General features: G+C 38.8%; 1 protein-coding gene across 14 annotated transcripts in view; it reads right to left on the reverse strand.

The window, feature by feature from the left end:
- KDM6A (lysine demethylase 6A) overlaps positions 1 to 25,798 on the reverse strand; it is a 150,757-nt gene that overhangs the window by 59,191 nt on the left and 65,768 nt on the right. For all 14 annotated transcript variants that reach the window (XM_085048200.1, XM_085048015.1, XM_085047637.1 and 11 more), the window contains exons 5-6: positions 18,086 to 18,144; positions 9,892 to 10,012 (exon numbers count right to left, since the gene is read on the reverse strand). In XM_085048200.1, coding sequence (XP_084904326.1) covers positions 9,892 to 10,012; positions 18,086 to 18,144 — 180 coding nt within the window. The remainder of the gene's footprint in view (positions 1 to 9,891; positions 10,013 to 18,085; positions 18,145 to 25,798) is intronic.

A 25,798-nucleotide genomic window follows, 5' to 3' on the forward strand; every position in this document is an offset into this window, starting at 1 on the left:
AGCCTACTGGTGTAGCTGGGAAGAAAAAAAATCTGCATCAATGGATATATGCAACACACTTTCAATATTGTACTCAGACCTATTAAATGGTACTTAACTTTCCTCATGGTCATACTAACTACTTGTGTACAGCATGTTTATATAACACATATCTCTAAGATTAATAAGAATTTAACAGACTATCACATTTTCAAAACCCCCTAACTTTAATAGGGACAAAAAATTAGAAGATTAATGTATTATCCATAACAAGACATAAGAATAATGCTGACACTCCCATGAGGTCTGACATATGCTGATGCAGCTTCCTCCTCACTCATTCCATCAACATCATTTGAAATATACAACAGCATTTAAAAAATTAACCAAACTCAAGTTGAATAACAACACAAATTCATGATTTTTAATGAACATTTTAGTAATATCACCCCCAGAAGAGAACACAAAAACCAATGGACTCACATTGTAAAATAACATTTAAACCACAGAGCGAGCATTAATAATAGCTTACAAATATTAAATATTAGCTTATTTCTCTGCTGTGCCTGTTCCCTTCTCTGCTGTTCAAGCAGACAACTTACAGTCTCCCCTCACTTACATTGCAATGCAGGTTGAGCACCTCAGAGACATCCTTTAGTCTGTTACCATAGCGATTCTACTAAGCAGACAACTTAAAAAAAAAACAAACCTAAATAAAAATAAAATGCTCTACCTTAAATTGCATTTTGCCTGACAAAAGAAAAAAAAAGGCTTTGGCCTGTAAGCTGAGTGTTACAGATCTAAAAGGTACAAAATCCTTCCTGTACAGATGTGTCATCTTGCACCATCACTTACAATTACTGTGAAAAGATAAAGCAGAATGGAACAGATTTGCTCTCACCTAGCAATGCTATTGTAAAAAATAAGCAGATCTAAAGAGAAAAGATTGACAACTGTTCTGTAGCAGCTTTTCTGAAGGGTTATTGCAGTGGGACTCACTGAGAGAAAGCAGGCAACCATATAAGAAAATCTAACCATTTTAATATATAAATATGCCAATAGTATCAAGTGCTATACAGTAAAAAAAAAGCAGAAATATTCTCAGCAATGCCTCCTAAAAATTTAAATATTCACTGCCAACTTCTGAAATCCAAAATCCACATTATGAAAATTTTCTAAGTGTGGTAAATATCTACTTGCACTGTTCACTAATCTACAAACGGCAAGGAAATGGATAAACCAAAGCCAGTAACTACAGAAAAATACACCATTTGCACTAGACAATTACCACAATTAAAAGCAATACACAGAAACCCCAGAACCTTCCAAACCAAGAACCTCTGAAATGCACACACACCAGCAAACCTACACCTCTTGCCAGATAAATAATAGATAGCTCCCCGTTAAGTATTCCAAATCAGACACAAAAATAACCCCATGCACACATTCTAACACATCAACCTCGTCAGCCAAAAGCAGATCCGCTAATCACAATTACCAGCACCCAAAAAAAATTTAAAGAATAGTAATAATTTCCAACTTCCATTTCTGCAACCAACAGCAGCGGCTGGCAAACATCTGCACCCCTCTCAAATATTGCAGCACTGAGCTGGCTACTGCTGTGTGCAATAGTTGTTATGCAGGAGAGGCCGCTGCAGCTCAGAGACGACACACAATACCTCAAGGCAGACAGCAGTCTATAGAAATTCAAATCCCCAGTAAGAGGATTTACCTAGAAGGCAGTGTTCTGAATGTTAAAAACTAACAGGCTCTCTCCTCAAGGGCTGCGGCTCAAGGCACAGTCACTGAATCGTTTAGGTTAGAAAAGACCTTTAAGATCATCCAAGCCCTAAATCACCTTGATTTGTAGCCATCTGTAATTGCTGAGTTATCTACAGCCTACTCAATCTCCTCTGGAGTCCTTGACTCGCCTCTGATTGTGGAAACAATTCCGAAGATAACCTTTCCAAGGATGAGAAGTACAGTGGATTCCATATAAAGAGAACTGATGAAAGCATTAGGTCTGGTAGTAATGGTAATCTGACACTGATTTAGGTAACTTAACATGCTTTCTCTCGTAGAACCAACACCAATTCTTCACAATTTATGAGGCAAGTACCCAAGGTTTTGTTTTTTCTTTAATCAATACATGACAAAAGCAAAACGAGCCCTTTTCTTTTCATTGCAAGATTTTCAGTACTGTCTCTGTTTACATCCAAACCTGAGAGCTCAACGTAGTGATTCTGTTCCCTCCTCCTCTCCAGGATGACATCAGCAAGTTTAATAGCTCTCGGCTCTGCGTTTATTCAGCAAGCAAGGCAAGCCATCATCTGAAACCTGACAATCCTCACCGACTTACCATGAAGGAAAGCTCCATCATGACTCAGTACAATTCTGTCAGGAGATGGCTTTTTCTGCCTATGTGACCTAGGTGTGATGCCCGTGCTGCTCAGAGCAGCTTTTGTTCAGATAAGTAGGACAGAGAGCCTTGTGTAACCAGCCGGGGCAGAGTGCCAAGGCTCCATTTGCCCAGCATCTCTGGGACCAGGGGAGAGGGAGGGTCAGCAGAGGACACGCTCCATGTGCTGCTGCAGCAGCTCATCCTGCCGCTCTGCACTGCCTTCTGAGCTCTGAACAAATTCAGCTTGCAAGATAAAGGTTTGCCTAGCGTAAACATTCGGGTACTTTTGTCCAACGTTAAAAAAAAAAAAACAACACAGCTTACAGACAGAGGAGAAAAAAACTGCTCAAGGACAGAAGGAACAAAGGCCACATATACATATACACTGAGTAACAGCAGTGTGCTTAGAAGAATCTCTTGTTCTGAGAAGCTCTAAGAGAAAAATCATTTTCAAACAGGAAGATCATACAAGCTGTATTCTTGCAAGCCAAAAGAAGGCTGTGTTTGAATTTACCGACCAGTATCTCAAACAGTAATTTTCACAAAGCTATCTCAACGCTCACGTTTGCCTCCACATTTTATGCATTATTTCTGCAACATCAGAATTTAGCTATTCCGGTGTTAACAGCCTGAAAGACTGCCAGCAGCAACAAAATGCCACAGGGAAAGGGGATGGCTGGGAGGCTCTGCAGCAGCAGCATGGCCAGGGAGGGAGCTGATGTGCTGGGGTCATTTCAGGACTCAGCCTCCATCCAGCCCCCACTGTGCCCAGGCTGCATGGACAGCACAGCTCAGTCTTCGCTGGAAGCCTGTGGCCACACGGTGAGTGTATCTGCGTGCTCTCAGTGCCAACCTGGCAGCTGAAGTAACACCTAATAAAGCTGGATCAGCCCAGACTGAGGTGCCTCTCACCGTAAGGTCCACGAATGAAGTGTAACAGTATCACTGAATATGCTGGGTTGGGATCCACAAGGATCATCGGGTCCAACTGCTGGCCCTGCACAGCACCATCCCCAGGAGTCACACCATGTCCCTGAGAGCATTGTGCAAACACTCCCTGAGCTCTGCCAGGCTGGTGCTGTCACCACTGCCCTGGGAGATGTTCAGTGCCCAAACACTCTCTGGGGGAAGAACCTTTCCCTGATATCCAACCTAAACCTCCATCCTGTCACTGTCACCACAGAGCAGAGATCAGTGGCTGCCCCTCCTCTTCCTCTCAACAGGAAGCTGTGACTGCAATGAGGTCTGCCCTCAGTCTCCTCCAGACCAAGTGCCCTCAGCTGCTCCCCACACTGCTTCCCCTCAAAGCCTTTCACCATCTTTGTTGCCCTCTTTGAGATGCTCCAATAGTTTAATATCTTTTGTATATTGTGGTGCCCAAAACTCTCCCAGCACTCGAGGTGAGGCCACCCCAGCCCTGAGCAGAGCAGGACAATCCCCTCCCTTGCCCGGCTGGCCATGCTGTGCCTGATGCCCCCAGGACAGGGATGTCCCTCCTGGGACATTCGACTGGCCACTGACCACAACCCCCAGGTCCCTTTCCACAGCACCCTTCTCCAGTGTCTCATTTTCCAGTCTATCTATACATCCAGGGTTGCCCCATCCAGCATCAATATCCTTAGCTTCAATGCTCAACTTCACAATCAACTATTCCTCTTCTCATGGTGTTTCTTCCCCACCTCCCAAATGACCGAACACACCACACAGCACGTTAATTCAATTTAACACTAACTCCTCTTTGTAATCATGACATTTCTACAATACACCCATAATTCTTTTACAGGAAAATTTGTCAAAAACCTGAGAAAAACTAGATGAGAGAGAACAAAAGCAAACACTCTGTAGGGCCAGATATTGCGGTATCATCATCCACAGTCAAAACCAGTCACACTAAGAACTCTCCTGCAGCTTCATGACAGTGCCATGCTGCGTTAAAAAACTTCCACGGTTGTACTTCTTGTATGTGTCTTTCCACCACAGACATATGCAAACTACAACGACTAAGAGAGAAATGTCAATCCCAAATGCTGCCTTCCATCCACTTACGATTTTTATTGAAATTATCTTTTGATTAGTTTCATTTTGCTTTCCACAAAATGCTTTTTGTGTGAAGCATTTGAAATCTTGGATATCCAACCTGCAAGAGCTAAAGCCCTTGTTTTACCTAAAAACGTAGCTGTTTCTCACAGAATTAGAGATATAAAACTAGAAATAAGAAACTAAAACATCTCATAACTGCATGTATTTTGACTAGTTATTGTTAATAATTAAAATACATAAGGTTTCAATGTACAGTGTTTAAACTGAAAAATTACTAATCCAAGCCTGTATGAATGATAACTAGGTGGTGAAACAGCACATGAAGGCTTGAAATCACAGTTTCACTTTCCTAAATATTTGTTTACTTATTACTCAGATAAAGAACATAAAAAATGAATGATATGTCTATAACAGCTACGTGCTGGCATATAATAGCTGCAGTAGCTAAAAATACCTTTCATAAATATATATATACAGGAGAAATATTTGAGTAAGTGGTAGAAAAGTGTCTGACTGACTATAAATAAGTACTTCAAGCTGTTCATCGGTACATCAGTATTTAATTTCTTTGTATTTCATGCATATTCATACAATTCATGCATATTTCCCCAATAAATTTTAATTCTTTTGCAGCCTTTTTCTTATCCTAATATAAGCAGCATGTCTTAACATTACTAACAAATGAGAATCTTTAGAAGAATAATTAAAAAATTTAAATTATATTTAAATTGATGATTTACAGAAAAGATGAAAGCATTAGCCTTAAGCAAACTACTGGAATAACTGTTTTGTGTATAAAGGAGGAAAAAATTCTGTAAGTGAAAGACATCAGTATTTCTATTAAAAGGCACATAATTGAAAACATGAGAAATTTAGATCTTATTCTTTTCTAAGGGTTTTGTTACTGGGTACATGGTGCAGCTGTAATAAAACCAAATGAAATTCTCAAAGCAAAACATTGCTTGGTGTGCCATAAAATAACCTGCTCACATCCAGTGTTCCTACTGACCACCCATTTAAAAAAATACCCACAAACCAAACAAAATCCAACAAAACCCACACATCTCCCCCACCACAAATCTCTGAACAAAAGCAAACAAAGCTTCCCCTCATAAAAACTAAACCTGCAGAAAATCTGCCCTCTGGCCCCCACTGTTATTAATCTAATAAATACAAAAACCCCTGTTATCAACCTAATAAATACAAAACCCCAAACACTTAATTTTTCCTTTAAGTATGAATTCTGCACTCAAAGGGCTTTCAGAATCATGGCTCTAATTCCCCCCCAAAAACACTATGAGACTTCATGAAGCAGGATGAGCACCAGAAGGAAGACTGGTTTGCCATAGTTGCCACCTGGTACTCAGCTCCCAGATCTCAAAAGGCTCTGCAGCAGTATGGCACACAGCAATGTCCTAGGAAATTCTCTTTGGAATCTCTTCCATTCCCACATATGTGCTAGAAGAAAGTTAAGATTCAATAGTACTAAAGAGGAGAAAACTGAGGCACACATGCAAGACGAGATGATTACATACATATATGAAAAAAGGAGGCCAAATCTGGAAAAATACATTCAATAAATAGGAAAATGACCAGAACAGCAAGTGATATGCCAGAAATAACATGGCACATACTCAGAAGTATGAATATTTTTTTTTCAACTACATTTACCCAATGAATGAAAATATATATTCCCAGAGATCTTGCTTTATTCCCCTTCCAGATTATCACCATGCCACCACAGCTACCACCATTGAACACAGTATTCCTTGTGTCATTCACAGGAAATGGCAAACAGGAAAGGAGCAGCAGGACATGTAGTAAACTGTGAAAGAGTTGGACTGTGAGGTAAACCTTAGTAACATGTTGTTGCTACAGTCACCAATTTTTTAAAAAATCCATCCCCCAAGTCACTGCCAGGTAATTTTAGAATTAATTGTATTTTTCTGATGAATGGGGCAAATTCAGCTTTCAGGTCTCACCTCTGAAGGTAACACTGCCCCATCTGTCAGGTTACACAAGGACTGTTTTCAACCAGAAGGGACACTTCTTTTTTTGCCCTTAATGCAAACCCGAAGGCCAAGTAAATTTCAACAGCACTGGTTGCAAGAGTTTAAGGCAATGGGGTAAAGGAGAAAGTCAAGGATTCTCATAGTAATTCGCAAGTCTTAACTGCAGAACAGGCAAAACCAGTAATTGATTTTGAAAAAACACTGGGAGTTGATTTTATGCTTGTTAAACAGCACTCTAGCAATTATCTTGATCATCAACATCTTAAAATAGTAAAAATTAATTTTGTGCTTGAATTGCTTACATAAAATACAGATAATTTATGTTAATGCTCTAAAATTGTGAAAAACATGGAATACATGACCTTCAGAGTCCCATCTTCCCCCTTTGCCTGAAGACTCTTACTGACAATGACTCTTACTGACAATGACTCATCTGTTGGCAATGGTTTATTCTTAGCAATTACAGACTTAACATGAATGTTTAAATACCATCAAAAACATTATGATATTTCAAAGTACATTAATGCAACGTTGGTACAATCTGTGAAATCCAGAGCAGTCACAAGTGAATACCAGATGAAAAGTTACTTCCACTTTCTGCCTCTGTGTGAACGGGGAGCTCAAACTGGGGGCAAGGAGCCCCAGGGAAAGGGTCTGTGCTCAAGGCCAGTCAATAGCAGGCTGGCCAACCCCCATAATTGCCCTCTAAAATCCTGGATCCTTTTAAAAAGGTCCACAAAACCAAAAATGGCACAACAAGACAACTCGATATTTTCATTGCTTTGGGTTTCTTATCCTTCTTTTGTTTGAAGATGAGCTATTTGGTGTCAGAGAACGAGACAGACATTGTGTGAAAATATCCTTTCACACTCTTTTCTCACATCCCTTCTCCATTTTACTCTCCCCATGCTTGAGCATAACCAGTGCATCAGCACTTCACTTCGTTCTCTTCACTAAGGAAGCATTTTCTGACTTGCCTCTCATATTCTTGTCACTCAAGAGTTCTGGTTTGAGGTGTGTTTTTTTTAAATCACAGTCAGACTGGCTTTTAAAGAAGCTACAGCCCTGCTTGTTCTGCTGAGTCTACTCCTCAACTGACACATTCTGATGTATGAACTGATATGTTTCTATCAGTCACACTTTATTTTCAAACAAAGTAGGTAACTCCCTGGACTATATCCTAAATCCACAGCTGAGCTGAACTGGAAACAGCTCAAAGTGTTTGAGACTGAGTGGATTGTTCCACTGGGTCTTTTCTTCTGTTCCTCACTGTTATTCTCTACTAACGACTGCAACCTCCATAGCAAAGGCAGCAAACCAGAAACTCTGCTCCAGGTGTCTCAGTTGGTAATTCCAGAGCAGTTTCTCGTTACATTTTGAACCAGAAGGGGATAAAACAGCTCTACCCCCTCCTTCCCATTCCATCAACCTTGCATTGGATGTAGCAATCGAGCAATCTCAAGCTGAGCTGGCTCAGATTTCTGATCCACCTCAGTCTGCAAATGGGGAAGAGCAAAAAAATGAAAAAAATCACTTGATTCAATGCAGCTGAGGGCGCTGAACTATGCAATCAGCATTGGAAGGTGGAAGAGACAAACTTTTAGGAACAGCCTGCAGTTATATTGCTTTAAGAGAAGCATGAAGCCTTCTTTAATGCAAATACCCATCAGGTTCATTCCACCATCCTTTGAAGACCATCCCTCTGCCCCAGGGTAAGCTGCTTCTGTTGTGGCCATTTGTTTTCTCAAGTGACTTAACCACATGCCACATAAAAGCAATGGAATCATGATAACCTCACATTACAGAAGATAAATTTCTTTCTGTTTTCAAAATACTACTTCAGTGTTTTTCCCATTTGTAGCTGCTGTTTTGAAAACTTGAAGTTTGGTATACTCAATATTCTAGTAAGTGATTGATTTGTTTTTCAAAGTTGCGAACATCAAACACAAGAAATGATTTTGATTGAGTTACCATATTACTTATTAAAATACCTGATTCATTTACAGAATTGCAAATTTCATGGCATAGCAGAAAAAGGTTATCTATTTCTTGATCAATTTGTATCAAAAAATTAAAATCATATAATCAACTAGACTGGAAAAGACCTTTGAGGTCACTGAGTTTCTTCTATTTGATTAGTAGGCAACCACCTCTTTGTAAATTTGATTTTGATTCGTCTCAACTTCCTTAAAATAAAACCAAAATGTATTTCAGCACTTCTTTTATCCCATATATATCATGACATACTAAATCTGTGCTGAATTGTAAGAGAACAGGATCAAGCTCACTCATAATCCCTTTCCTAACACAGTGATCTACCTCTACCTCTTCCTGCTCTCTTTTGCCATTCATTCCATGGAATCTTTTTTATTCCTTTGCACAATTTCCAACAACACCTGTCTCTGTAGGTGAAACCTTGGACTCTGGATGAAAAGGGAAGCCTGGTGAGAGAACTGCTTCCCTCTACCACAAACACTGAAGGGAAAAATTGAGATTAACACTCTAGCCTTTCAAATCCTGGACAATGGGACTCTGACAACCTCTCAAATACAACTTCCAGGAAAACAATCTCCCAAGAAAAGGAAGCGGTAAGATTTTTAAAAACAGAACTCTTATTATTTTCAGTAATTTTTAGGAAAGAATAATGTGCAGAAATGTGTTTATAAATCACACTTAATTACAAAATTCTCAGCCTGCAGGTGTATTTCCCAGCACATACAACTTGGTTAAAAGAACACTTCCTTTTTCCAAGACACATAACAGCTAAATTTAGAGGCCAGGAAGGAAGGGACATGTGGGTAAAGTAGAAAAAAGAAAGAGGAAAAGCATGGGCATATGTGTGAATGGAGGGAGATAAAATGACAGATTACAATCAGAGACCAAAAAAGAATGTAGATAGCAAGGAATTTGAAGAAGTACAGAAGAAAAGAAGTGCTGTATTACCATAAACCATTTCCAACTGATTAGCCAGAAATTGTTGCCTTAGAAGCTAACTCTCAAGCCAGGAAATGAAAGAATAACTAACTGCTAGAAAAAGAACAATTATATTAAAAAAATACATTATTTTGCATAAAAACTTCCCAGTTTACTAATTTCACAAAATTCCAGTTTACAACAGGGAAGCTAGAGAAAAAAATAAAAAAAAATAAGAACCCTGAGTAATCCAAGCTGCTATTTTTTTTTTTTTTTTTTGTTCAGCTTTCAGTACAACCTCAGCCTCCCACAAAGTTCACTATTTTAACAAGAGCAATAGACCAAATTTTTGATCTGGAGTGTAGCACCTCACATACCTCAAGCCTATCCTTATTCTGTTCAGACTGAGACACTTCACACTAAAGCACTTCTATTTCCATACAGGTGGGCTATGACTGTTCTGTGCTTATGCATTCCTTGCAGCTTCAAGATGCAACACACAACTTGTAAGAAATGTTAATTCAAGTTGAAAGGACTTAAACCTACCTTTAAACTAGACTCATAGTCTGTGTTCACTTTGAACATAAGCCCAAGTCGCAAATGAATTTCCTTGGCTCGACAAAAGCTGGGATCAACATAAAGCGCCTCCTGAAATGCTTTAATTGCCCTGAAAGAAAAACACAGATTAAAAAATTATTTTCTACTGAAGTATTACTTTATAATCGATGTTTTTTATATAGTTAGCAAAGTGGATCAGAAAGCACTGTTACAGAAGAATATATCAAAATAATGGTTTAGAGGTAACATTTTTGGTGCATGGCTTTTGATTTTTCAAGGATTGGGTAATTTTGAACTCCTGATATCCTGGTGTATTTGAAAGTCTAATCTTTTCTATTAATTTAGAGAAACTAATTTGCTGCATGAAATACATTAACATATCTGATATTTGAGAAAGGATGGCTCACAAATTAGTTACAAAATCAGTGCAACTTCGCTAACAACAGCCAGGTTGCTTTTGATTCCAGCAGTGCAGACCCCCAAGAGCAGCAGAACAGAAGGCCTTGGAGAGATCCCACCAATCTCATGCCACCTCACTAAGCTGCTTTTTCCTTTTTCTCCTCCCTTTCCTAGCACCAGCACCATGCAAGGGCTCAAATAACACCAGCTGCTCCATGACTTCTGAATGCAGATATAAAAGCCACCTCCTCACACAGTAACTTTCTTTCATATTCCCATGATACCTGAAGATGGCTCTGATTCTATTTCCTTACCTTCAAATCCTCTCTCCCTTGTCCCTGCTCATGATGGCACTGCACCAGAAAAAACAGAAATGCCATCTAACAGCTCCATCTTGGAGCAGAATCAAAGGGACTGAACAGGACTGTTTTGTCTCTCAGGCCACTGCATAAAACTAGGACAGCTGAAATGCAACTAAAAGATAATAGAATTAAAGTCACAGAGGAATTAAGAAAGAAGCTAGGAGTCATTGTTGCCTGAAATCCAATGACAGGTTGAAATAAAATCCCTTCCCATACACCACTGGTCACACAACAGGAGAATTCAGAAGCAGCCTCACTCAGGGCAGATCTGAGCCCCCAGGGCAGGGAGCACAATCCCATCTGCTGTCCCAGGAAATCCCACAGGTCCATGCCAAGTGGGCAGGTGACAGGGCAGTCTGTGGGGACAACTGGACCTGCTGTGGAGCAGCACAGGGACATGGGACAGGGATTAACCACGGTGCCTAAAATCACACACTGTTTGGGCACATGGATTTAATTCCAACTCTCCAAGCACAGTATTATTTGTAAGGACAAAAGGCTAGCAGCTGCAATGGAAAATTCAATAAATACTTTTCACAGACCTTTTTTATTCACAAAACACATAAATTATAATTTTTGAATCCTGCAGCAAAAATGCTTCTGCTCTAAAATTCTTTCAAGCTTTTTTCTCAAAAAAAGCAAACCAAAGGCACAGAACTTCCTCTAGACAATGCAACAACTGTATGTACCTAAAGCATTATTCAACTTGATTAAATAGAACTTAAGAGCAAATAGACTTTAAAAAGTATTAAATTTTTATTGTGGAACTGAAGCTTCCTCTATTGCAATCCTTCAGAAAGGATCTCCTTACCCAGTACCCTACTTTTCTGCCAACACAGGGAAAATGGGCAAGTGAAGCACTGAAGGGACAAACCTGAACCCAAGTCTCTCCCATCTCATCTAAACTTCCCTGGAATGCTCTGGGGGGTGGTGAGTCACACACCTCATATCTACACTGAATTCATAGCAAAGATCTTTGTCTCATAATAGTATGTTCATCTTCATCATCTACAGAAACAGTGATCAAACTGAAAGACCAAAGACTAGGCTGATCACTAAATAACAGCACATATTTTAAGCTAGGCTTTGGTTATGCCAGAAGATAGATTCTATTATTGTGTATTTGCATTACTTGTCTTAACTCTAATATGTGCACTATGTATGTTAGCCACTGGTATTTAAAATCCATTATTTGCATTTTGTTCAAATATCCTAAGTCCCAAAAAGGAAGAAAACCACTGTGATTCCAATCAAAGAGAAGACAAAAATCAGGAATAAGGACACTGCAGTTCTATAGCACATCACAGAGTGGGACCACGTTAACACACTCTCTGTGAACTTCATGTTCTTCATTTAGCTATCCTTGCTTGGTCAGAAAATAGTATTTCTGTATTTCCCCTATGTTGTGTCCCCATTGAAAACATCATCAAAAAGTGGGTTTCTAAAGAAGCTCAAGTGAATCTGAGAGTGACAAAAATAGTTCTGTAGTCTCTTGCTTACAGAACAGGAAATATTATTCATTACCAAAGCTGAGCAATGGCGTTAAAGCCACAGGTATAATAAAAGACTTTTAAGGACAGTTTTGAAATTCAGTTTGAATGTGTACTGTCTTTCATTCAGAAAACCAAGAATGTTGCCTACCCCAGTCTTTCAAAGGAGCACAGCACTTAAAAAGCAGTAAATTATCATCACTGGACAATATAAAAGCCTGTCACATTTAGCACAGAACCTGCTAGTCACAGAGAGCCCCTCCAAGCTTCGTGTAAGGTTTATCTCTGTGCAGACTAAACTAACTAAAAATCAAATTTTACCTTCTATTTAACTCTAGTGTTAATTCCATATTGATTTTACAACTTTTAGTTTTTCCAGGATGACAAATATGAATAATAACAAATAGAGATTACTTCTACCACTGTGAAAAGGGGCATCATCAAAATTTCCCCAATGAAGTGATCTGAAAGAGCATTTTCAACAGATTTTACCAGTGGTAGGTACTCATGTCTAATTTAGTAACTACATCATCATTTAAATACTCAGTAGAATTTTTATAGAATAAAATACTCAAGCTCTGAAAAGACATTTACTTATTAATTCTTACAGACAGACAAGCAATTTTACATCACAGCTGAATTAATATTGATGCAATTTTGCCTGCAGGAAACATTTAAACAAAATAGCAACGTGCTCCCAATTACAGGACACATCAAGAACATGGATTACAGCAAAAATTTCTGCCTGTTTTCCTCTGCCATGCCCAGAGCTCCAGACTCATTCCCTTACTATCAAACAGGAGAACATCTGCAGCATCACTGACACCCATTTCAGAGTTGAGCCTTCCAGACACAGCAGGAGTCACTGGATTCTTGTACAGATCTTTCTTTACTCTGCAACATCTCTAATCCCATTTCTGTTCTCTGTCCAAGCCTACAATCAGAACAATGAGAGTCTGGAGGATCCAAGGCATCCAAGTTACCCAGATGTTTTCCCTCAAAGCTCTTGTATGGCTTGACCAAAACCAGAATTGCAGATGTGACCCAACAGCTGGATGAGTCCAACAGCTTTCTTCAGGGGTGATGGCACAGAGCCTTCCTCAGGTTGGTTCTGAGTCTCCACCACTAATGAACTGCCCTTCATGCACAGACACAACTTTTCATCTCACTCCTTCAGCAGACTAAACACAGAGCGGTCCAAAGGAAAGATTATTAAATGAAAGGCCAGGAGCTCTCACACTGCAGAAACACGTAAGAGTTGCCTGAATTCAGCAAAAGACAACTTTCCTTTTGTTCTCTGATGATACTGACACCTATGTGGTGAGAAACAACTCTGCTTGAGTCTATTAGGATTTATTAAAATTAAATAAGGATTTTCTCCAAGAATGAGGGCATTTCTATTAACAGGAAGGAAAGCCTATCTAACACTCAACAGAATGGGCAAACAGGACTGAAAAACAGATGCTACAGAGGGTGAAAAGCACCTCTGGACTTTCATTTTACACAGCACTGCTACAGCAATTCAGGAAAAATAAAAATGACATGAATCTATCATCTCCAAATCAAGACTGCTAGAATCAATACTGCAGCTACTGTCCCACCCACTAATCTATACAACAATGCCTACCATTATGAACGTGAAGAAACCAGGGGAATAATAATTAATAGATGATTATATTAAACATTTAGTCAACTCTCATAAGACTTTTATTGGATGGTTTTGCTTGAATAGACTGTGAAGAAAATCAGCTTTGTACTAGGCAAAAGAATATAATAAAAGAGCATCAATTTAACTATTCAAAAATTATCACTTTTGTACGTTTCAAACAAAACCCATGAAAATCAGAGTAAGCGTACAAAATAAAAGAACCTAACATTATTCTAATATGTCACTTAATGCAGCTGGAGTGAAACTTTCTTATTCTTATCCTCTTTCAATTTTCTGACCACCTATTCTAAGCCTCACATGATTTCACAGCCTCACTAATGAAAGCAATGTGAGGCTACGATGGACAAATTTCTATTTGAAACTCTCATAGTTTGAACATAAACAAGACACACATACACAGCAGTAGTCAAGACATTGAATTTTATGAAATGTTTTTACAGTCTTTTAGCTACAACTCTTCTGTCGATAGGACTGCAACAGTTGAATGGCAAAATATTTTGGCCAGCAAAGTCTTTAAACATTTCTCTAGAACAGCAGCTGGGAGTAGTTTTTTTTATTCCTGGCATTAGCAGAGTTTTCATCAATCCAAAAGTGGTTTGCTGTGCACCCACAGCAAGGGAAGATAACAAAAAGAAAGTTAACTGCCCACTTTATTACTGGTTAATTACTACGAGCATATGTACTCTACATGTATATTGGGAATGTACATTTTATATACCTGAAAAACACATACAAAAAGACCAATCCACCTGAAGCCTGAGAAATACTTGAGTAAGCAATATCTACAGATTGTGTATTTAAATTCTTAGAGGTCTCCTTTTGGCAGTGTGCATTCCTACACATCCCACAACACACTTGACTTTTTGTGTGGAGGAACCCAGTCAGAAGAAGAGATGGTGGTTCTAGACTTCTTGATGTCTAGATACTGAACAGATGATAACAGTGATTCTGCTTTGGGAAGGATCAGGGAGTAGAACAGTGAAGGAGTTCCACTCAGGAATGACTGGTTTTCCACAGGCAGTCTTTAGTCATGATGGAGGTGAGGAAAAGGGTCTGGATCATCTCTTGCAGGTCTTTGGCTTTTGTCAGGGTCAGTGCTTAAGGACTGAGTTTTCCATAATGCTCTACTTGTACAGTTGGTAAGGAATCCCTGAACTGAGGAGCCTCAGGGCAAAGAGCCCAAATGGGGCAATAAGGGGACTGAGCTCAGTCTCCTGTCAGGTGTTTCTGAGGAATCCTGTGCCTTTGCCACAGACATTGTCCAGCAATTTGCAAACACTGAAAACACTGCAGGCTGGCCTTGGAGCACCACAGTTGCTCCAAGTAGATTCCCTAGGGTCCACAGGGTGTTAAATTCAGTTTCAGGACACAACATCAGAACCCCATGGCTCCATCTTTTTCATCCTGATGGAAGTCAGTGGAATCAGCAGATGATAAATCAGTCAGGCTAAGAATCCTCACTGAAGTGAAGAAAAGATTGGAATTCAAGCCACTACACCTGGATGCAGGTATTGCACAGAAACGAAGGGTAGCCTTGGATTAACAACTGAAACTTTTTAATGTTCAGTCTAAAAGACAACTATGGATGGCATGAAATTATTTAAGTTATGTGAATATCTCACGACTCGTTTTCTACTCAAACTGAGGAACAGGGAAACAACAGTGAAAATGAAGCAACCACTTATTGCTTGGTGAGAAATGGTGTCAAAGAAGGGAGTATCAAAATTTCAGATCGGTAAGACCTATTTTACTATAGTCAATCCAATTTATGGAAATAATCCTTTATGGCACACCTTACTATAATAATTCTGTGAAATAGGTTTGGTCTGATCACACTGTTGCAACGTTTGTATGTAAGTTGAGAACTTTTAATTCTTATATGAACAGTCAAACAAAATCACCAACATAAAATGATGCAACAAGTAAGATTTGTATTTAAGATAATGCTGCAAGGCTGCTTCAGTATATAAAAATGTGTTCAATATTGAATTACAGTGAACTGCATTATGTGTCTTGGAGCCAATCCAACATATTTTTTATGAAAGCTGAAAAACTTTAATAAAAAATATATGGACTAGAATTCTAAATCGGATCTTATTCCCACTCGATTTTTTTATTATCCCTGTTTATATAAGACATGAAAAAACCTAAAGCACTTCTTACCCCTTCCTTTTAAGAGGACTATGTACTTTCCTCTTGTTAAGATCTCTGAATATCTGAAATGATGGTGTTGAAAAAAACCCCACTTCATGGATAAAGCAGGGTAAATAAACCACCTTAAACAGTCTTGAGGTCTCCTCTGCCTGCTAGAAATATAGAGATCCATGTCCTCCAGGAGCATAAACAGATGGAATAAATGCAGCAGAAAGACAGTTAGATTAGCTCTGCACTCTGAATGAGGATTCTCCTTGCAATCTCCAAGAGTTCTGTGGAGGATTAAGGTCTTTGAAGAATACATATTGTAAATGGCCTGCTATCATCTCCAACTTTACTGTGATTTTGTCACACCTAGACACCAACAACTACACATCCCTCTCCATTTGTCCCCAAGAAAACACAGAAAGAGGGGAAGAAAGGCCCTCAAAGGGATTAAAAATCAGTATCACACACAAAGGTGCAAGATTTTACCATACTGGATTTTCTTCTTCAAAAATTCTACCCAATACTTTAATGATACACAATGTCCTTAGCACCACAATATACATAACTTGTTGAATGAATGAAATGCTAAGTATCATTATTTTACTCAACCTTAATGCAAGTTCTATGTGCAGTTAAGTAACTTAAGGCATCAGCTTCTACTCATGTTGTCAACAAGGGAAGAAAAATCTAAATTAATTCAAAGCTCTAATTTATTAACACTAAATAGCACAATCTGCTGATGGCAAAAATCTATGTTGAGCAGGTGGCTTTTCAAAAAATTAATTACTCTAAATCTAACTGCTTTGTCTTATTTATCTTACAGTTTATCTACCATTTTCACAGAGCAAACTGTAACAAGATACACCTTGTAAGAAATGGTGCACAAAATACTTCTGAATGCCTAATGATGATGACAAGACTGTGTAAGAACTACAGTGTTCTGAAACTTGGTAAAATTCAACCAAGCCTCATCACAACCTTAAAATAGTAGATTCTCAGGCTCTCTGAAAACCTTTTTATTCTTCTGATGTTAATTAGACAGCAATAGAATTGTGTGCCCTGTACAACACAACATTCATTTCACCACTATCAATAAAGCAAGCAGTAAGCTACAAGATAAAATAATACATGCTTTGAGCTCATGATTTAACAAACTTGTTATAATTTGAAGAATAAATGCTGGTGTACATTCTCTTGAGGCAAGGATAAATCTTTGACCTTACAGATACACAGAAACAATTTAAGGAGAGGTAGGGGGAGAAATCCTGCTTCATTGTTCCCAACCACCAGTCAGTGGTCACTCACTGAATCCATAACTGCAGTCAGATCAGTAACACAATGGAACTTCTCAGTCATCTATTAAGGAGTAAAGGCATACTTACTGTGCTAACAGTCTCCATCCCGAGTGTAAAAAAGCACTGACCTAAACACTGCACATTTCTGACTTTTTACTGTGAATTAACTCCATCCCCACAGGAATAAACACCAATAAAAGTCTGAAGACATTTCAACAGAACCTCAGTGACTGACTCCATTCCATTCACCATTCTCATCACTGATAAAGCAAAACCAAAACTCCAACTGAAATCCAACCCTCCCCCCAACACCCAACAGCAGCCTGGCTCAGTGCCCAAAGCCCTGACAGCAATTACAGCTCTTTTCACCCTGACTTTTTACATCATATTTAAACCATCTCATTCCAGTCTAGGCATACTTCTTCTCTCATCCAAGCCCCTCACCTGATGCAGCAGTGTCAGAATTTCTGCTTACTAAGCAAGATGACAACAAGCCCACTTTGCCACCTCTTTTCCAAGAGGAAGGTTTTTTTGTAAACAGGCTTTCCAACAAACGCTGGCTACAGACTATCAATAACAACAATTCCCAAAAGCCTGTCAGTCATTCTGCTCCATCCCCACTCCTGAATTGTATCCCAGGGAGCTCAAGCTCTTCTCCTTTCCATGGAATTGCTGTGGCTGCCCCAAGTATGTTACAGTAGGACAGGTAACACCTGCAAACATCACATCTGTAGTAAAGCCAAAATTAAACTACACTCACACTGAACTGAAATAGTCACACACCAATGGGACACCACAAAATACTGTCAGCTTATTCCAACTTACCATTGAAAGGCATTGTAATGGAAGTAGACCAAACCAAGGCCATATAAAAAGGCAGCATTCTGTAAAGGAAAGAAACAATGTTTAAAACCCAGGTAAGAGTGAGTTTCCAATATTTTACCCATCCTTTCATATTCTATTTTCATTATAAGATAAATATATTTAAAATTTGCCTTGAACAGGAAGAACGAAAAAGAAGGAATGAAAATATAGGCAGACACTAAAAAAAAACCAGTGATTCTCCATGGTCACAAAAAAGGGGTATTTTGGAGGCAGAGTAACAATAATATTCAAATACTTTTACATCAGAGAAGCCAATGTGCTCTGTTCTACTTGTACAACAGCAGGGAAGGAAATGATGGAGTAGAAATCTTTCACAATTTAATATAATTAAAAAAAAAATTTATGACCAAACACCATTTCACAGTCACAATAATTTATACTCACATAAAAGTAAACAAAGCTACACACTCTAATTTCAGTGTCTAATGTAGAATGTTAATTAAATGAATCTGAAAATATGCTTAAGGAGGTTTCACTTTTCTGAATACTCAAAAATACAGACCATCAACTTCAAAACTATGAAAATCATATTTCTTCATCATTAATCCAGTTTCTTTTTCCTGTCCTCCTATTTAGCAGAAGGGAAAAACCAAACCAACACAACAAAAAACATTTGCCTTCTGCAAACTCATTTTCCCTCTATTTTCTTTTCACATAAACCATGATTTACTTCTAAAGTGAAATTACTAATGATATTCAATGAATGTTTAACTACCCAGTACCACAAATAATTACTACATATTTCCTAAATTAGGAAAAACAAACAAATTGCTTTCTCTTTTGTGAAGTCATGCCATAGCATATTTGTTTTCTATTGAGCAGAACTATTCCATTATTTACAGGAGACACTGTACATGCTGCCTAAGACATATTTTTAGGCTTTTCTTATACATAATTCTGATTTGAAGAGAGCAGCTATATATCCCAAAGCTCTGACAACATGGACAAGGGCTGGCATTCCCATTGCTGAGGACTGCACTTCAAGATAATCCCTCCTTCACTTGCATGCAGTTCTTTAACAAGTCAAATTTCTAAGGAGTTCCACAAAAGGAATCCTATTTATGCCTTAAACCCAATCCGAATATGAAAGTTATAATCAAGTTTCTCCTACAAAATAACTGGTAACCAGAAGACATTTAAAGAGCACCATTCATCAGAAACAGGATCTAATATGACAATTTCATTCATTCCCTCATTTGCATCTTCTAAATGCAAATGAAAACCAGGGGAAATGTCAAAGATCCTTTCATGAATGCAGCTGGATCATAGCTTCAGCAATGGACAGCTTCCAGGAAAATACTGTGGTATGACCAGAAACTACAGCAATCAGAGCACTGGAAGATGTTAACAGGAGGAATGGGGGTGAAGTGCATAAACAATAGAAGAGGACACTTTTAATGCTACCATAAACCCACATTCCTGTTCCATTGAACAAAAGCACAACGTGGACATCACAAAGATAGAAGATCTCCAGTTCCCTACTCCATGTTTTTTCTGCTTTCCAAGTAAGCTCTGGCAGCAACAGACCAGGAGGAAGGCAAGCTCAAAAGCTGAGCACACTAATGCCCTGACTGACAAATCATTTTAAATGAAGAAGATAGATTTTCATGTGTGCAACATGGAAGCCTACAAAATACAGCCCAGCAGGAGCCTTTACTGTCTCCAGGTCAGCTCATCTGCAAGACAGAGTTTACCAAACTGTGCAGTGTCTCCTCCAATGTCCCCCAATCTCAGTCAAGTTTAGATCATCATAAAGATTGAGAATAACACTGATCACAAACATCCTTCATCACCACACTGCACAATTCAAACAAAAATGTGCTGCACAACTAAAACCCCTCCAATTTGTGAAGAATTTGATTTCCTCTTACGAAAGCTATTAGAATTCAAAGCTCATGTATGTTAGAGATTCAGAATAATTTCCCTGATATTTTGTCGCTAAGGGTTTATAATACCAACTTTCAAGGCACAGCAGAACCAAGATGCAGCTGATTTGTCAAAATGTAATTTATGTATCAAGTTCACATAAAGCTTTCAGATGGTCCTCATACCACTACAAATAAACCATCACTGTTCTGTCCTTTGTTCTGTGACTGGTTTTCCCATTTTTCTCTCATTCCCCTTTGGCCTTACATTCTCCTATAGCCTTAGTCTTTTGAGACTGACCTTAAAAATATCATAAGCTGCCACCCCCTTCTCAATAAAACACAGGGCAAGATTCAATATTTGTACCTATAATATTCCAATTCAAATGTAAAGGTGCAAATTCTGAAATGTCAGCATGGATCATGAATTTATCTGCTCTAAAATACTATAGTTCCAGCCATACGAATCACCAATTATTACTTCTTGTTAATACTATTAAGACCCATGTGGTAAACTAAGATTAAAAAGTATCTTTAAAATTGCATTTGAACATGGATGGGACTTTCACAAGGACTGGAAGACACCATAGTGTTCCAATGTATGGCAGTACTTTGCCACAAAGAATTCAAGGCAAGATTCACATAAAGTTCATTACTTTTGGAAAATACTATCGAGTTCAACAGGCAGCCAAGTTCCTAATGGCAAAAGCCAATATGGAATCCTATCACAGCTCATTGTAAATCAAGACCAAGCATAATCATTGCACAAATCTTCATCTACAAAATGTCTTTTTTAGTATCATAAGATTCTGTGATGCTGTTTACCAAGAACACATGCCATCTTAAGAAATCTGTTCTCAGTTTCCTCTATGACTTTTGACAAGTTTCTCACAAAGAATATCCATTCCATGTGTTCCAGTAAAGATTACTCCTGTGGTTTAGTCCCTGCTATAAATAGCTGTTGAGGTAGAATTTAAGCCCTACTTCTTCCCTCCAAATGTTTTTCAGTGAAAAGCAGAAAACAAAATCATCTTTTTACAGTCCTTTCCTTGAACTTTTTAACAACCTTCAAAATTTATTCAATTCTCATGCTAGCAAAACACATTCTTTCACTACTAACTTCTAATTTAATTTTTATCTCTTTTCAATAAAATCTTGAGTGAAAAAAAGATACAAACCCAAGTAGACTGTGCCTCAAATATGAAGTTGAATGCTTGGGTTTTTTTCATTCTACAGCCGTGCTACCAAACACAGATAAACCAGGAATGCTATTTCCAAGCTGACATCATTTACTTTTTCTATGACCCACCAAAAAATGTTAAAATGTTTCATACCAACCACTAGATGGCTCAAATATCTCTTTCCATTTTCCATGCTTATGCAATTTAAGGAAATTGTCAAGTTGATATTGTGCATTCTGCTACTTACATGCACTATTTAATGCTGAGCAACATTTCAATTCTATTTCTAAAACAATGTGGTGTACACACTTTGTCAACAGGTAACTCAGAAGACAAAAATACATTTTTGTGTACCTTTTTATGTAACTGTGATGAATAAGCACGATGAAGATTTTTTGGTCTTGTTTAAGTGCTCAAGAGAAAAAAATAAATTAACCAATGAGAAAGACCCCACCCATCTCACAGGCCTTCTATAGAAACTCAACTGGTTTATAGTCGTTTAGAAGCAGAAGCAGGAAAAATCTGCAACGTTCCATGTATTCTGTTCTGAAGGCATTTCAGGCCAAGTCCATATAAAGCCTTTTTCTCCATCTTTTCAAGGGTGCAGCCAGCAAGTCCCACAGAAATACACCAGCCCACCAGTGGCATTTATCTACAAACATGGGCAGAAAAATGCACCAGTCCTGGGTAACAAGTGGCCACCACCACGTCCAGATTACAAGCAGCCATCCTGGACTCACTCTGCAAATGTGTGGCTGCCACATCTGGGTCCAGATGTTTTCCACCAGTAACACACTTATCTGCCACATGCAGTTGAGACCTTGTTACAGACTCCAAATTTGTGTTTTATAAACAAAGGAATTAACTTAGGAGTTATGCTCACAAGTGAAAATCTGTTCAACAGCACTTCTAGAGAGCCAGAGAGTAAAAAAAGACATTAAAAACTCAAAGCAGTCTCAGGGCAGCATCCAGCAAGGTCCTTGCAATTTAAAAATGGAAAGGAACAATTCTTGCCATAGTTTCCCAGCACTGCTGATTCAGAAATATTCCCTAGCACTACCTCTCTCATTTGTGCTGACACAGTCATTTTTAGACTACTACAGCCAACTGGATGCCAGAAGTGATCCAAATTATTAATATCTAGGTAAAAAAAGTGTGTTTCAACTGGATCAGTTTCCCAGGCAAGCTCACTTGTGGACCCCCATTAACAATGGCATTAGCACAAGTACAAGGTTGGAACACAAGTAAAAGCTCTTTAAGCCTATGCTGCTCCCACCAAAATGCCTATCAAACCCAGGACGACTTTTTAAGCATTACTGAAACCTCTAAACTCACATATAAATATTTCACTTGAGAGAAAACAACATCTATGGGTCAGTACAAGGTGGATAAAAAATGAGATAACATCACAGCCTCCTGCCAGCCTTCTTCATGCAGGTCCTTAACCAGTGACACACGTAAGCAAATGGACCATTTTTTCTATCCATACATATAAATATCCCCCAGGCAGGTGCCAAGAGGATGGTGCCAAACTCATTCCAGTGGTGCCCAGCAACAGGATAAGGAGGAATGAGCAGAAACCAAACCATGAGAAGTTTCACCTCAACATGAGGAAGAGTTTCTTTCCACTGAGGGTGGCAGAGCTCTGGAACAGCTGCCCAGAGAGGCTGTGGACTCTCCCTGTCTGGGGACATTCCAGACCCACCTGGACACATCCCTGTGTCACTGCTCCAGGTGGCCCTGCTGGGCAGGGGGTTGGGCTGGACAATCTCCAGAGGTCACTCCAGCCCTGACTATTCTGAGATTCTTTGTGACTCTAAGGAGAAGGGCCAGATGTAGGTAAAATAAACCTTTCATTTAATTACAAAGTTGATAATATTTAGGCAGAGATCAGAGTGTATCCCACCATACTATAAAATAACCAAAACAGGAGAAAAACAGGTTCCCATGTAGTTGGTTAGTGGAAGTCTGAAGAAAAACTATGGAAAGAAGACAAAGTTCAGCACCCTTATGAGAGACCAGTGACTGCTTTTCTCTTGCTTACTACTGACAGGAATCAAGAAGCCTTTAATGATATATTAAAACTGCTTGCAGCAGGGTCTGACTGCCCCTTCCTGAGCTGCCCCAGAGGCAGTGGAACCCAGAGCACTGCGTGAATGACACCAGGCTGCACAAGACACACGGGGGCAGGGGGTCACTGCTCCTCAGAAACCCAAACAGGAAAACAAGGTGTTACAGTTTATGTCACACCCTGTGGTCACAGGGTCTCTCGGTCACCTCTTCAAAGCAAAAGAACAGTTTTTGTGTTTAAACCTGAGAATATGTTTATTTCTTGACTGAAATTTAAAAAAAAAAGCCACAAACAAAACCAGAAAGATGAAGTTTTAACACTATGGTGCCTAATTCTTCCTCCTGACATTACCCCATACATAGTAACAGCTCCCTGGAGAGATTGTACCAAAAAAACAATAAAAAACCCCACTTGGGCTCCTATGCATAAACAGCTCCAGGCCTTTGGGAGCTGACAAGCTCTAGCACAGAGATTATATGTGCTCAGGAGGAAGAGGGAAGGGTTCAAAAAAAACTTACTTAGATTTGTATAAACATGGAAAAGAGAGCTACCTATCTACAAGTTCAGTAAGTTGCCATCACCTGCAAAAATACGAAGATATCTGTCTATATTGCAAATCAGTATCATTAGTTTTGTCTTCTTCAAGGTCTTCAAGTAATTTTATATTACCTAAAAAATCATTAGGTTTATACAGGATTTTTAAACACAGCCATCTCTAACATGACTTTGCTTCTTGAGCAATAATCACAATGATCCAAAATTTGTTACTGGGTGTGTGTCTGCATCCCAGCAGCCACGTGAAAGAAATTAATAGATAAAAGTCATTATTATTCGTGTGACAAATACATTCTGTCGCATGTAGTATCTTGGTAAAAAGCTACAAAGTAATTCCTCATTTTCTTTAGGAAGATCTTTTCAGAGGGTAAATATTGCCAAAATACACCTACTACTTCCAGAAGAAAACTGGCTAGTCTGTATTTCTAAAGTCACAAAAATTACTTCCTTTTTTTTCCTATCACAGAGAAGTTCTAAAGAGAAGTTAAGCAGAAACAAAACAAAACAAATAAAAATCAAATAAACAAAAACTCCACACCATCTACAAATTGGGTTTTTTTTTTCCTTGTAAGTGGCACCTGCTCCTGAAATTACTACACAGTCTTGGCCATCCTGCTCATCTCTTCTTTAAGAAAGACAGTACATCTGTCCATACTCTTTGCCATTCCTCAGCAGTGCTGCATTTCCACATTCCCTACAGCTTCCCTCTAAATGAGAACTACTCTTTCAACTTCTTGGGAGCACAGCTGCCCCAGTGAAACACTTCTGTCCCCACATTTTTACTCATGGACTAAATCATACATGGAAAGACCTGTGTGAACAAGCTGAAGGAGGAGCCTTGCTGTCCTCCAAGTGGCTTTCCAGCACTATCTGTAAAAAAAAGCTTTGTGACACAAAGGGAAGGACAGGTACATCAAGACAGCACTACCAGAAAATTACTGAAAGCCACATACAATAACTAATTTAACAGACATTAATAAATTCAAACCCCCCTGAATAATACACTGTGCCACAACTACTTTGCAGGACTACTGTCCTGTGAAAAGACAAACTGACAAAACAACATTAAATAACTAAAAGCCTCTTCACTAATGATGGAATCTATGCAGTTTTGCAAACCAGGTATTTCTTTATCCATAAATAAACTTAGGTCCCTTGGCAAAAGGGACTTCTGATCAACTAATGTACCTCCAAGTTTGTCACACAAACATAACAGCCAAGCAAATGTCTAAATTGTGATCATTGCTACGGGAATCCAACTTGTGTGCCTTCCACTGAAACTTATGACATTTCACTTGATGTGAACGTCTCCATTTTTCACTTGATACAAATATTCTCAAGAATTTAAGTATTTTAACATAAAACAGTATTTTTCTGAAATGAATCAAGTGAGCAAAGGTTGTGCAACACAGAGAAGATTAAATTCACCTTGACAGACATTTTATAGAGATGATTCATCTAACCAAATTTAATATTTTCCCTACAGATTCCCCGAATGCTGTTAACAATCACAAAGCTTTGTAATTTATTTTGTGTGAGACGTGCCTTTATGAAAAAAACACCCTCCTGACTCTAAACAGAAAGCTGTATTTGAGACTGGATGCTTTACAACTAAACCAGTTCATCCAATGTTTGCACAAAAAGAGCCAATCTCTCTGCAGGTCACCTAATCCAACCTTCTGCTCAAGGAAGGGACAACTAGAGCATTCCAAGGATGATGTCCAGTTGGGTTTTCACTGCCTCCAAGGACACAGGCTCCACAAACTCTCTGGGCAACCTTCTCCACTCTTCAATCACCTTCACAAATATATAAATACATTTTTAAGTGTTTAAAAGGAATTTTGTGTTTTCTATTTGTGCCTGCTGGTTCTCCTTCTCTCACTAGGCACTACCAAGAAGACTCTGGTTCTGTCTATTTGTACAGCTGGGTAAGATGCCCCTGAACCTTCCCTTCTCCAGGCTGAACAATACCAGCTCTCTC

The sequence above is a fragment of the Lichenostomus cassidix genome, chromosome 1 (assembly GCF_008360975.1).
Source record: "Lichenostomus cassidix isolate B80296 chromosome 1, HeHo_3.0, whole genome shotgun sequence".
Lineage (NCBI taxonomy): Eukaryota > Metazoa > Chordata > Aves > Passeriformes > Meliphagidae > Lichenostomus > Lichenostomus cassidix.